The sequence below is a fragment of the Panicum virgatum genome, chromosome 4N (assembly GCF_016808335.1).
Source record: "Panicum virgatum strain AP13 chromosome 4N, P.virgatum_v5, whole genome shotgun sequence".
Classification (NCBI taxonomy): domain Eukaryota; kingdom Viridiplantae; phylum Streptophyta; class Magnoliopsida; order Poales; family Poaceae; genus Panicum; species Panicum virgatum.
In genome coordinates, this window is record NC_053148.1 from 43,707,001 (window position 1) to 43,717,927 (window position 10,927).

General features: G+C 52.2%; 2 protein-coding genes across 2 annotated transcripts; both read left to right on the plus strand.

The window, feature by feature from the left end:
* Window positions 1–540: 540 nt before the first annotated feature.
* On the plus strand, window positions 541–3,492 carry LOC120671373 (transmembrane 9 superfamily member 9-like). Its single transcript, XM_039951671.1, has 7 exons — window positions 541–690; window positions 778–942; window positions 1,084–1,193; window positions 1,282–1,390; window positions 1,478–1,590; window positions 1,705–1,858; window positions 1,993–3,492. The coding sequence occupies exons 1-7, from the start codon at window positions 541–543 to the stop codon at window positions 3,148–3,150; spliced, it is 1,959 nt and encodes a 652-aa protein (XP_039807605.1). The 3' UTR covers window positions 3,151–3,492.
* A 3,901-nt stretch (window positions 3,493–7,393) lies between these two features.
* LOC120671376 (transmembrane 9 superfamily member 8-like) lies at window positions 7,394–10,518 on the plus strand. The gene is made up of 7 exons (XM_039951675.1): window positions 7,394–7,609; window positions 7,752–7,916; window positions 8,150–8,259; window positions 8,363–8,471; window positions 8,539–8,651; window positions 8,747–8,900; window positions 9,062–10,518. The coding sequence occupies exons 1-7, from the start codon at window positions 7,487–7,489 to the stop codon at window positions 10,217–10,219; spliced, it is 1,932 nt and encodes a 643-aa protein (XP_039807609.1). The 5' UTR covers window positions 7,394–7,486; the 3' UTR covers window positions 10,220–10,518.
* Window positions 10,519–10,927: the final 409 nt, after the last annotated feature.

The window sequence follows — 10,927 nt, forward strand, 5'->3', positions numbered from 1 at the left end:
GCTGTTCACTTTTTTTTTCAGTTGTAGCTAGCTCCCAGTCTTGAGTTGTCTGAACTCTGAACACTGGCATGAGCATTCGTCTCGTGAAGCCCAGTGAGGGGCCGCCGCCCGCGGTCGTCGGCGATGGCTTCTCCCCTTCCTGGCCTTCCAGTTTCGGTCCGTGCGCTCCCAACCTCCCCTCCCAGACTCTCACTGTCCTCCGGTACCAATGGCGGCGGGCGGCGGCGCACCCGGCGCTCTTCTTCCTTGTCGTTCTCACAGGCTCAAATGCCAGCACGCAACCTCCTAGTTTCAGACTTTCAGTCGAAGAACCAGTGGTGACTGGTGCCCTGGTCAGCCGTAGTGTTTCCTTGTTTGCCACACGCTCGGCCACTGACACGAGACCTCACCACCTGCATGGAGTCTCGTGCGGGCCCCCACAGCCGCCGGACCAGACGCTCCGTGGTCGCCGGCGACTTTTGCTCTTCGTCCCCCTTCTTTTCTTCCCTTCTGCAGTCCAATAGGCAATAATCTCTGCCGCCCCGGCCTCCCCTCCTACCAATGGCGATGACGCACCCGGCACTCCTCTTCCTCGTCCTCGCATGCGCCGCCGCCGCCACCGCCTCTCGGGGGTTCTACCTGGCCGCCGCCACCACCACCGCCGCCCGCGGGTTCTACCTGCCCGCCGTCGCCCCCGCCGACTTCCGCAAGGTCCTGCCTCCCCCACCCCTTACCTGTTTTCTTCCTCTTCCGCAAGGCTCTGTTTCCTGACGCGCTGAGTCCCGTGGCTCCTTGCAGAACGACCTGCTCACCGTGGAGGTGACACAGCTGAGCTCCGTCAAGACGCAGGTGCCCTACTCCTACTACTCCCTCCCCTTCTGCAGGCCGGACACCATCGTCAACAGCGCCGGGAGCCTCGGCGAGCTACTCCGCGGCGACCGGATCGAGAGCTCGCCCTACGTGGTAATTCTGCAGGACTTCGGCAGCTAGTACCGATACAGTAGCACTGGAATTTCCGTATTCCACTTTACACCTCCTGTCAGCTGCTTTTGCCGGCCTGTCAGCAATTACCTCCTTGATGTTTTGGCTGTGAATCCGATGCAGTTCGAAATGATGGAGCCTAAGCTCTGTCAGGTAGCATGCAGGATCGTTCTGAGCCAACAGGGAGCAAAGGATTTCAAGGAGAAAATCGATGACGAGTACCGTGTAAACATGTGAGATGCAGCCTGCCAGCCTGCATAGAAGTTCAGATAAATTGGATGAGAGAATCTGAGAATAAGCCTTTGTGTCTGTTGCTTGCAGGATTCTTGATAACGTCCCCATGGTCATCCCAGTGAGGAGATTGGATAAAGAGGAGCCTCCATTCTATCTACAAGGCATGCATGTTGGTGCCAAGGAGTGGCTTGTAGGGGTGGGTTGATGATCTTCTCGCTAGCCAGGAATACCAATGTGTTCAGCCAATGACAATTGTCTCATGATTTGAATGTGTTTGATGCAGAGAAAAGATTACAGTTATTTCATCCACAACCACTTATCATTTCTGGTGAAGTATAACAGAGATGCACACACTGGTCTTACTAGGATTGTGGGCTTTGAGGTTAAACCGTTCAGGTTAAGTTTTCATCCATCAGAGTGTTCAGTTTCTTTGTGTTCTCGGATGATTAATTGATTATGCCTTTGCATTTATTTGATGCTTGGTCTGTACATATATTATATTTGTTGCAGTGTTGAGCATGAACTCGATGGTGATTTGAAGGGAAATATGACACGCCTTGAAACCTGTAATCCGCACTCAGGGCGTCTAGTAATGAACTCTGATAGGCCTCAAGAAATAGAGGCAAACAAAGAGATCATTTTCACCTATGATGTTAACTTTGAGGTAGTTCCGATTGTTCCACCTGTCGAGTTGTTTGTACACAACCATCCCTGCTTTTTTGAGATCTAGGGGTCTTATGGTCCAATTTTTCAGATTTCCTGACCTTTTCATTTCTGTCCACATGTTACATCATGCAGGAAAGTGATATCAAGAGGGCATCACGCTGGGACACTCACCTTAAAACGCCTGACGAGCATTGGTTTAACATTGGGAATTCTCTTATGACAGTCCTCTTCCTCTCTGTGATGGTTGCCTTGATCATGCTCCGGACTCTGAACCGTGACATCTCCATGTACAATCAGCTGGAGAACCAGGAGGAAGCCCAGGACCAGGAGGAGTCTGGGTGGAAGCTTCTCCACGGTGATGTGTTCAGGCCTCCTGTGAATGCTGACCTGCTGTGCGTTTACGTGGGCACAGGTGTACAGATCTTTGGAACGTTGCTTGTCACCTTGCTGATCGCCATCCTGGGGCTCCTATCACCTTCAAACGGTGGAGGGTTCATGACAGCCATGCTCCTGCCCTGGGTCTTCATGGGCCTCTTTGCAGGGTACTCCACTGCACGCCTTTATAAGATGTTGGGGGGCTCAGAATGGAAGAAGGTCTCCATCATGACGGCCTTGGTAGTCCCTGGTGCTGTCTTCCTAATACTCTTTACCCTGAACATTCTCCTCTGGGTGGAGAAATCCTCTGGGGCTGTGCCATTCACCACCATGTTCGCACTGGTTTTCCTGTGGCTCGGAGTCTCTTTGCCGCTAACCTTCATCGGCAGCTTCCTCGGGTTTAACAAGCCTGTCATTGACAACCCGGTGAGGACAAACAAGATACCGCGGCCAATACCGGAGCAGCCATGGTACATGAATCCAGCGGTCTCGGTATTGATCGGAGGCATCCTGCCCTTTGGCGCGGTGTTCATGGAGCTCTTCTACATCCTGACAGCAATCTGGATTCACCAGTTCTATTACGCGTTCGGAATTGCGTTCCTCGTTTTCATCATCCTTATAGTGACCTGCGCAGAGATCTCCATTGTTCTCTGCTATTTCCAGCTGTGCAACGAGGATCATCGGTGGTGGTGGAGGTCCTACTTGACTTCTGGATCGTCAGCGTTGTACATGTTCATGTACACCACGTTCTATTTCTTCACCAAGCTGCAGATCACAAAGGCGACCCCGGGCATGCTCTACTTCGGCTACATGTTCATCTTGTCCTACGCCTTCTTCGTGCTAACTGGCACCATTGGCTTCTACGCCTGCTTGTGGTTCACCAGGCTCATATACTCTTCGGTGAAGATTGATTAGGAATCCATAATTTCATTGCTTTGCTGCCGGCTTGAGAAATCGGAGGTTGAAGATGGGAAAGTGAACACGATGTGTAAAGTAGCATGTTTATACGCAGTGAAATAATGCTGTTCGTTCAGGGGTCTTTACGAATATTCAGTTACACTGAAAACTTTGATGCCTGTCACTTGGCGCTTGCGTGCATCCTTACCCCCACAGGGCGGCAACTTTGCATTCAATCAAGTGATTAACCATATGTTTCTGTTGCTGAAATGCGGAATAATCTCAGTATCCATGATGAGCATCTCACTGTTCTCTCTGTTTTTTAATGCTATTGACACAATCTACAATGTGTTATTTTTACTCTCTCTTGATGAAACACACATCCATCTGAATATCTGATACTCCATTTAAAACTGTTGTGCCTGTTTCCTACGTCTGTTTTTTCTGCCTTCCCTTGTATGATGTATCATCCCCTGTACAACATGCTGGTTCATTCGGACAGAGTTTTACAGCAACGAACTTAAGAAACAAAGAAAGATAAAAAAAATCTGAGCAACTATCCAAAGTGGAAAATCCATTCTTCTAATAGAGTTTTGTGTTTGCCTTTGATCCTGTGCGCATGCAACAGGAGTTCTTTCTTGAAAGTACGTGGGCAACTCGTAGTTGAAGGCTGTAAACCTTGAAAATGAGATCAATTCTTGAAGAAAGCCAAATACTCCAGCACATCAAAATAACAATGTTCATAAAAATAGGTGTATTCAATTGGGCTTTGAAGCTGTCAACTGCCCGGAAGACGTCCACTTGATTAGGTACTTGCAAACCTACAATCTCTCAGCAAGCTTCAGCAAACGAACAATGCAAAAAGAGATGCTCCAAGGTTTCCTCTGTCTTATTAGTGCAGAGAGCGCAGTTGTAGGAGGGGGGGGGGGTTGAAGGAACAATACAATTGCAGGCTTTCTGATGCACGCGGCACGCTGACCGGCCTGGTCGAGCCTGTCAGAGCACACCAAATGCAACCGTGACCTGAGCTGAGCACGCCCGATCCACCGTCGCCGCCACCGCTGACATGGGCGCCGGGTGGGACTCAGCCGGAGCCACGCGAAATGAAAACGTTGCTAGCATGATCTCGATGGGGCGGCGCAGGAAGGCCACCATGGCTCACGCGCGCGGCGTCGCAGTGTACTTGGAAAACCACGGCGAGCACCAACGTGACGAAGCGGCAATTAATCAGTTGGAGCACCGGCGCGCGGGGCAGCCATAGCCATGTCCGTGAACGTCGCCGTTGCGCACGCCGCTACCTCGTTCAGACTTCAGAGTTCAGATCGCCGGCAGCATTTCGCCCCCAGATCGAGCGTGCAGAGCAGATCTGCGAGTGCGGGTTCCGGCGGCTGCGGCCTCGTCGCTAAGCCGTCCACCTCGGCGGTGACTTCCAGGCCGGAGGAGGGGCGCTCTACAACAGTAGAGGCGGAGGCGGAGGCTTTGATGGGGTTAATCGCAGCCGTCGTGATCCAATCCAACGAACGTAAGACACTGAAAGGGGGTGGACGGTATTTCATTCACCGTCCACCCGGTCGGTCTTCCATTCACCGTCCGCCCCAGCGCGCTCCCGTGCTCACGCTCCACAGTTCACCGACGTCTCGCTGGAGTGCCGCCGTATCTCGCTACACCGCGCGCTTCAACATAAGCGTGCGCTCGTAGAGTCCCCTTTGCTTCGTGGCGCCACGGCGAGGCTGCGGCGGAGGTCCTCGGGAACGTCCGGCGGCGTCCGCGTCCTTGTCTACTGGCGTTGCCACCGAGCTGCTCGTGAACCGTGGCGTCCGGCCGGCGGGGCGGCGAGACTCGTCAGGACGCAGCAGCGCGTGGCGCGCGCCCTCCAAGATAAAAGGCAGGGACTCGAACCGGCTCCTGCATGTGCCAGCAGGCGGGGGAGTGGCCTTGTCCCGGTGCAGTTTGGCGACGGGTCGGCGGCCGTGGCCGCCCAGCGACGCGGTGGGCGCCGACGTCTCTCGGCTGGCGCGCGCGGGAGGTTGCAGCTTGCCATGGCGCGGCCGCTCTCTTCTCACCTACGGAGCTACGGATCCAATCCAAGGCAGGGGCTTCGATTGGCACGCCCGCACAAATCCAATCAAACGGCTAGTAGGCAGCCAAGGGGTGGACGGTGTTTCGTCTACCGACTCTACCGTCCACCTTGGACATCGAACGTTCACGCGACGTCTCCATGGTGCGCTGCCGCGTCCTGGCCGTCTCCTGCATCGATGCAGCCGTCCTGGAACGCCTTTTTCTTCCTTGTGCCGGTGGGGTCGCGGCGGAGGCGGCTCTGCCGTGTGGCCGCTGCCGTGGCCTTTTTGCCCTAAGAAGTGCTAGGAAATTTTAACCGCTAATAACGGTGTCAAATAAAGTCAGTTTATAAAACTAACTCCAGAACCCCTGCATTAGAAACCTTGAAAAATCTAATGAGACATTTGACCGTGTGATTAGAGGATAGTAATGTAGCATCACTGTAGCCAATCATCGATTAATTACCGTCATTATATTCGTCGCGAAAAGTTATACACATTCCTGAAAAGATTTTACAAATAGACTTCATTTAGTACTCCATTCATACGAGATTTTTTTGGAAAGCGTGCATTCTAGGAATCCTAGAATGGATATAGTAACCAAACAAGGCCCGTGTGTTATATGTGCTTCGTGTCATTCGGCCAGACAAACCAGGTGAGCGGCACCGTAGCGCCGCGCCGCCGCCAAGGCAGCCGGCGTCGGCCTGTTCCATTACGATTTGCGAACATGTGTTACCGAATGATCTTATGCGCTGATTGTGCCGTCAATGGTCGAAGGATTCTTGGCAATGGCAGCGTCGTACGTAGAGTGTGGGTTCTACGTGTTTCCTTTCTAGTTCCCATAATTCTATCCGCTCCTTGAACGTCGCCGTTGCGCACGCTGCCTGAGAGTGCGGGTTCGACAGTTGTATGACCTCTTTTGTTCGGTTTTGTAGTCGAAAGTTGTAAATCGAATATTTGCAATAGTTAATTCGAAGGTTGAGGACGAGAGGTTGAAGAAGGGAGATGCCAACAATAAAAACGCCCTCTCCTAGCCCGCGAAGCATTAAGTGGCCTGGTCCATTGAAACACTTGGCAGTCCATGGAAGCACTACTCACTCAAAAGTCTTGCTGCCCCGCTTGAATCGCGAATGGTAGGGTAGCACCCTTGTAAATAATTTTTTTCAAAAGAAAATTTACATGTAACATCTGACTGAATCAATATGGCCATGTATCATGTATGACTATTCACTGCCTCTGAAATTTATCTTCAAGACATATGGAGATCCTTTCAGCTTCTCTCTCAATCCCAAACCAGCCCGCGTAAAAATTGGTTGCGTTGCATTTGCTGTCCCAAAAAAAAATCCACATCATGACAAGGGCCATCCAATTACCGATTCGTAGACGACTTCGCAAAGCAGCCCTGCCAAAACTGCCACGGATCTCGTCGAACCACGACCACGGGGCTCGCTCGGCACACGGCACGGCTCGGCCAGTAGCGCGCGCGGGCGGCTTTCCAGCCAAACACGTACGCGCGTGACGGTGGCTCGTACGGTTGTACCGGTGTCTCGCCGAAAATGTAGTGCGCCGCCGTCCCGTCCGTGGTGGTGCCTGGTGCGCCGTGCCCACCTGTTCTGTTCCTGGAGAGGCGCCGAGGCGGCGGCACGTCGGCGCGCGTGCTGCGTCTCCCACTGAGGCCACTCACGCTCCACTACTGCACGGACTATGTTCTGGCCTGACACGTCGTCAACACAAAACCTGATCCATCTTTTGGGCGTCTCCTAAGAACCATCTCGCAATCTCACGGTGCCAGCAGAGGCGGCTGGCCAGCTGCGGTAAGTTTTTCTCACGTAGGAGGTGTTTCAAGAAAAAAAAAGGGGGGCACACTACTACTCTCTAAGCCGTCGCTAACACGCAACTTGCACGGTGTAATGTAACGTAAGTACGTGACCAGCCTGGCCTGCGTGCATATTGATATCGTGCACCCTAAACCACACCGCAGATAACAAACACGAGCCCCCCGCATCCTCGTCGTGATTCGCGCACCGCCGGTGGGTCCCACGCCCCCAACCGGACCCGGCCCCTCCGGAATCCGCGATTCCGGTGGGCCACGACGCGGCCAGTGCGACAGGCGAGACACGCGCCGCCGAACTGCGCGGGGATCCGGGCCCACCTGCCAGCCTCGCACCTAAACCCCGGCCAGCCGCCCCGGGGACACCCGTCAAATCCAAGCAAAGGCCACCCCGCGGCCGTCGACGACTTCCCCCTTCCCTTCCCTTCCCACCTCCTCGCCCTCCCTCCCCGATCCCCGGTCACCCATGGCGACGCCGACGACCCGCCCGGCGCTGGCGCTCCTCGTCGTCGCGGCCGCCCTGCTCGCCTGCGCGGGCACCGCGCGCGGGTTCTACCTCCCCGGCGTCGCCCCCGCCGACTTCCGCAAGGTCCCCACCCTTTCCGTTTCCTCTTTCTCCTGCTTTTCGTTTCGCGTTTCTCTCGTCGCTGGGCCCGTGGGTTTGATGATCTCTTCGAGAGGTTGGAGTCCGCTCCTCACGCGCTGAGGCTGTGTTTGTGTGTGGGTTGCAGAAGGACCCGCTCGCCGTGAAGGTCAACCAGCTGAGCTCCATCAAGACGCAGCTGCCCTACTCCTACTACTCCCTCCCCTTCTGCAGGCCGGGCACCATCGTCGACAGCGCTGAGAACCTCGGCGAGGTCCTCCGCGGCGACCGCATCGAGAATTCGCTATACGTGGTAAGCCTACGGGCTAGTACTAGTGCTCCACATGTTCAAAAAAAAAAGTGAAGTGTAGTGCTCTGCAATTCTGCATCCACTTCCTGTATAGGAGTATGTTACTAGTACCTACCTGCACACTGCAGTTCTGAGATAGTCTCAGGAAAAAGGTCACTCGTGTCGTGTATGTTCGCTGTAATTAGCTCGGTCCTCGGTGCCTTTGTGAAATTTCAATCATGGTCCTTGAAATGCAGTTCGAGATGATGGAGCCTAAGCTGTGCCAGATCGTGTGCAAGATTGCTCCGAACCAAGACGAGGCCAGGGATCTGAAGGAGAAAATCGACGACGAGTACCGCATAAACATGTGAGAGGCCATTTACTGAATGCGTAGACGTAGATCAAAGGCCCATATATAATATTTCAGGTGACTGGAATGGGGAAATGAGCCTCGGTTTTGTGGCTTGCAGGATTCTTGACAACCTTCCTTTGGTCGTACCTATTAAGAGGTTGGATCAAGAGGCGCCGACAGTCTATCAGCAAGGCATGCATGTCGGCGTCAAGGGACAGTATGCAGGGGTGGGTTGATAATCTGCTAGCTAGCTAGGAATACTTATGTGTTCTGATTTGAATGTCATTGATGCAGAGCAAGGAGGAGAAGCATTTCATCCACAACCACTTCACATTTCTGGTGAAGTATCACAAGGATGCAAACACTGATATTGCTAGGATTGTAGCCTTTGAGGTTAAACCATACAGGTGTAATATTGGGCTATGGCACGATGCTCGGTTGCTCGTTATGTTTTTCTGTTTATATATGATTATTAGAACTAAATTTATAATATCTTCTGCAGCGTTAAGCATGAATATGATGGCGACTGGAAGGGGACTGCTACACCCCTTAAAACCTGTGATCCACACTCAAGACGTCTAGTCGTAGATTCAGATTCACCTCAAGAAGTAGAGGCCAGTAAAGAGATCATTTTCACCTATGATGTTAACTTTGAGGTAGTTTCAACTATTCTTTTATCTCGAATAGTTTGTCTATTATCACCCTTAATGGATTATGTCAAAGGTCACCACTGTGAACCCTCAGATAGATGGTCCAACTTTTCCTTGAGAAACATTCAATTCTTCTGACTTTTTCTGTTCATATGTGTGTCATGCAGGAAAGTCCTATCAAGTGGGCATCACGCTGGGACACCTACCTTCTGATGGCAGATGACCAAATCCATTGGTTCTCAATTGTCAATTCGCTGATGATAGTCCTCTTCCTCTCTGGGATGGTTGCCATGATCATGCTCCGGACACTGTACCGTGATATCTCCAAGTACAACCAGTTAGAAGACCAGGAGGACGCCCAGGAGGAGACAGGATGGAAGCTTGTCCATGGCGATGTGTTCAGGCCTCCTGTCAACGCTGACCTGCTGTGTGTATATGTCGGGACAGGCGTACAGTTTTTTGGCATGCTGCTTGTCACCTTGCTGTTTGCCATCCTTGGGCTACTCTCGCCATCAAACCGGGGAGGCCTTATGACAGCAATGCTCCTCCTCTGGGTCTTCATGGGCCTCTTTGCAGGGTACTCCTCCTCGCGCCTTTACAAGATGTTCAAGGGTTCAGAATGGAAGAACGTCACAATCAAGACGGCCTTGATGTTTCCTGGCATCGTATTTGCAATATTCTTCGTCCTGAATGCTATCATCTGGGGTGAGAAATCCTCTGGTGCTGTGCCGTTCACCACCATGTTTGCACTGGTTCTCCTCTGGTTCGGGATCTCTGTGCCACTGGTCTTCATTGGCAGCTACCTTGGGTTCAAGAAGCCTGCCTTGGAGGACCCCGTTAGGACAAACAAGATACCACGGGCAATACCAGAGCAGCCATGGTACATGAACCCAGTCGTCTCAGTACTGATTGGTGGCATCCTGCCCTTCGGTGCTGTGTTCATTGAGCTGTTCTTCATCCTGACATCGATCTGGCTGCACCAGTTCTACTACATCTTTGGTTTTCTGTTCCTGGTCTTCGTCATACTAATCCTGACCTGCGCTGAGATCACCATTGTGCTCTGCTACTTCCAGCTCTGTGGTGAGGACTACCAGTGGTGGTGGAGGTCCTACCTGACGGCTGGCTCGTCAGCGCTGTACCTCTTCCTGTACGCCACATTCTACTTCTTCGCCAAGCTGGAGATCACGAAGACAGTATCTGGCGTGCTCTACTTCGGATACATGCTCATCGCCTCGTATGCCTTCTTCGTGCTCACCGGCACCATTGGCTTCTATGCCTGCTTCTGGTTCACCAGGCTCATCTACTCTTCGGTCAAGATCGACTAGAAATCTGGAGACTAAAGTTGTAAAACTGCTTTGTCGGTTTGCCACATCAGAGGTTAAAAGACAGTAGGAAAGGAATCATCGAAATTTCAGAGTGTAGTATAAGCTGAAACGTAGTCTGCTTGTTCAGGTGTTTTAGGGTATTCACAGTTTGATTCTGTAACACTACATTAGTGTATCTTTTATGCCAGTAATTCAGTGCAGTTGTGTATCCTTACAGAGAAGATTTCGATGGTAAGATCAAACCATTTAACATTGTAACCATACCTTTTGTTGGTGAAATGCTGAATAACGTTTACTTCTGCCGTTGTGCAATTATGCGGGAAGCCTCAGACAAGCTACAATGTGTGTTGATTTTTCTACTTGCTATCCATTTCGATTGGAGATGCTTCTAAGGCTATGGGGGGAAAGTCGCTGAAATGCAGGTCGTCATCTGCTGTTTGCTTTGCTGCACAAGGACGCATCTTGAAGCGGGGGCACTGTACTCGTGAGCACACCTAGAAGCAACGAAGCTGGTCATGGACTGGGTCAGACGATCAACTGCTCCATGCCCGCGAAGTGATTCAGTGGTTTCGCCCTTGCGCAAATCGGGGGCAGCAAGTGCATGGGAAGCAGAAGCAACTGAAGTAAGCTGATCATGAGAAATGAGCTCGGTCCTGCATCTGAAGCCGAGGACGTGCCGCTGCGGTCGTACACGATTTTGGACGGATC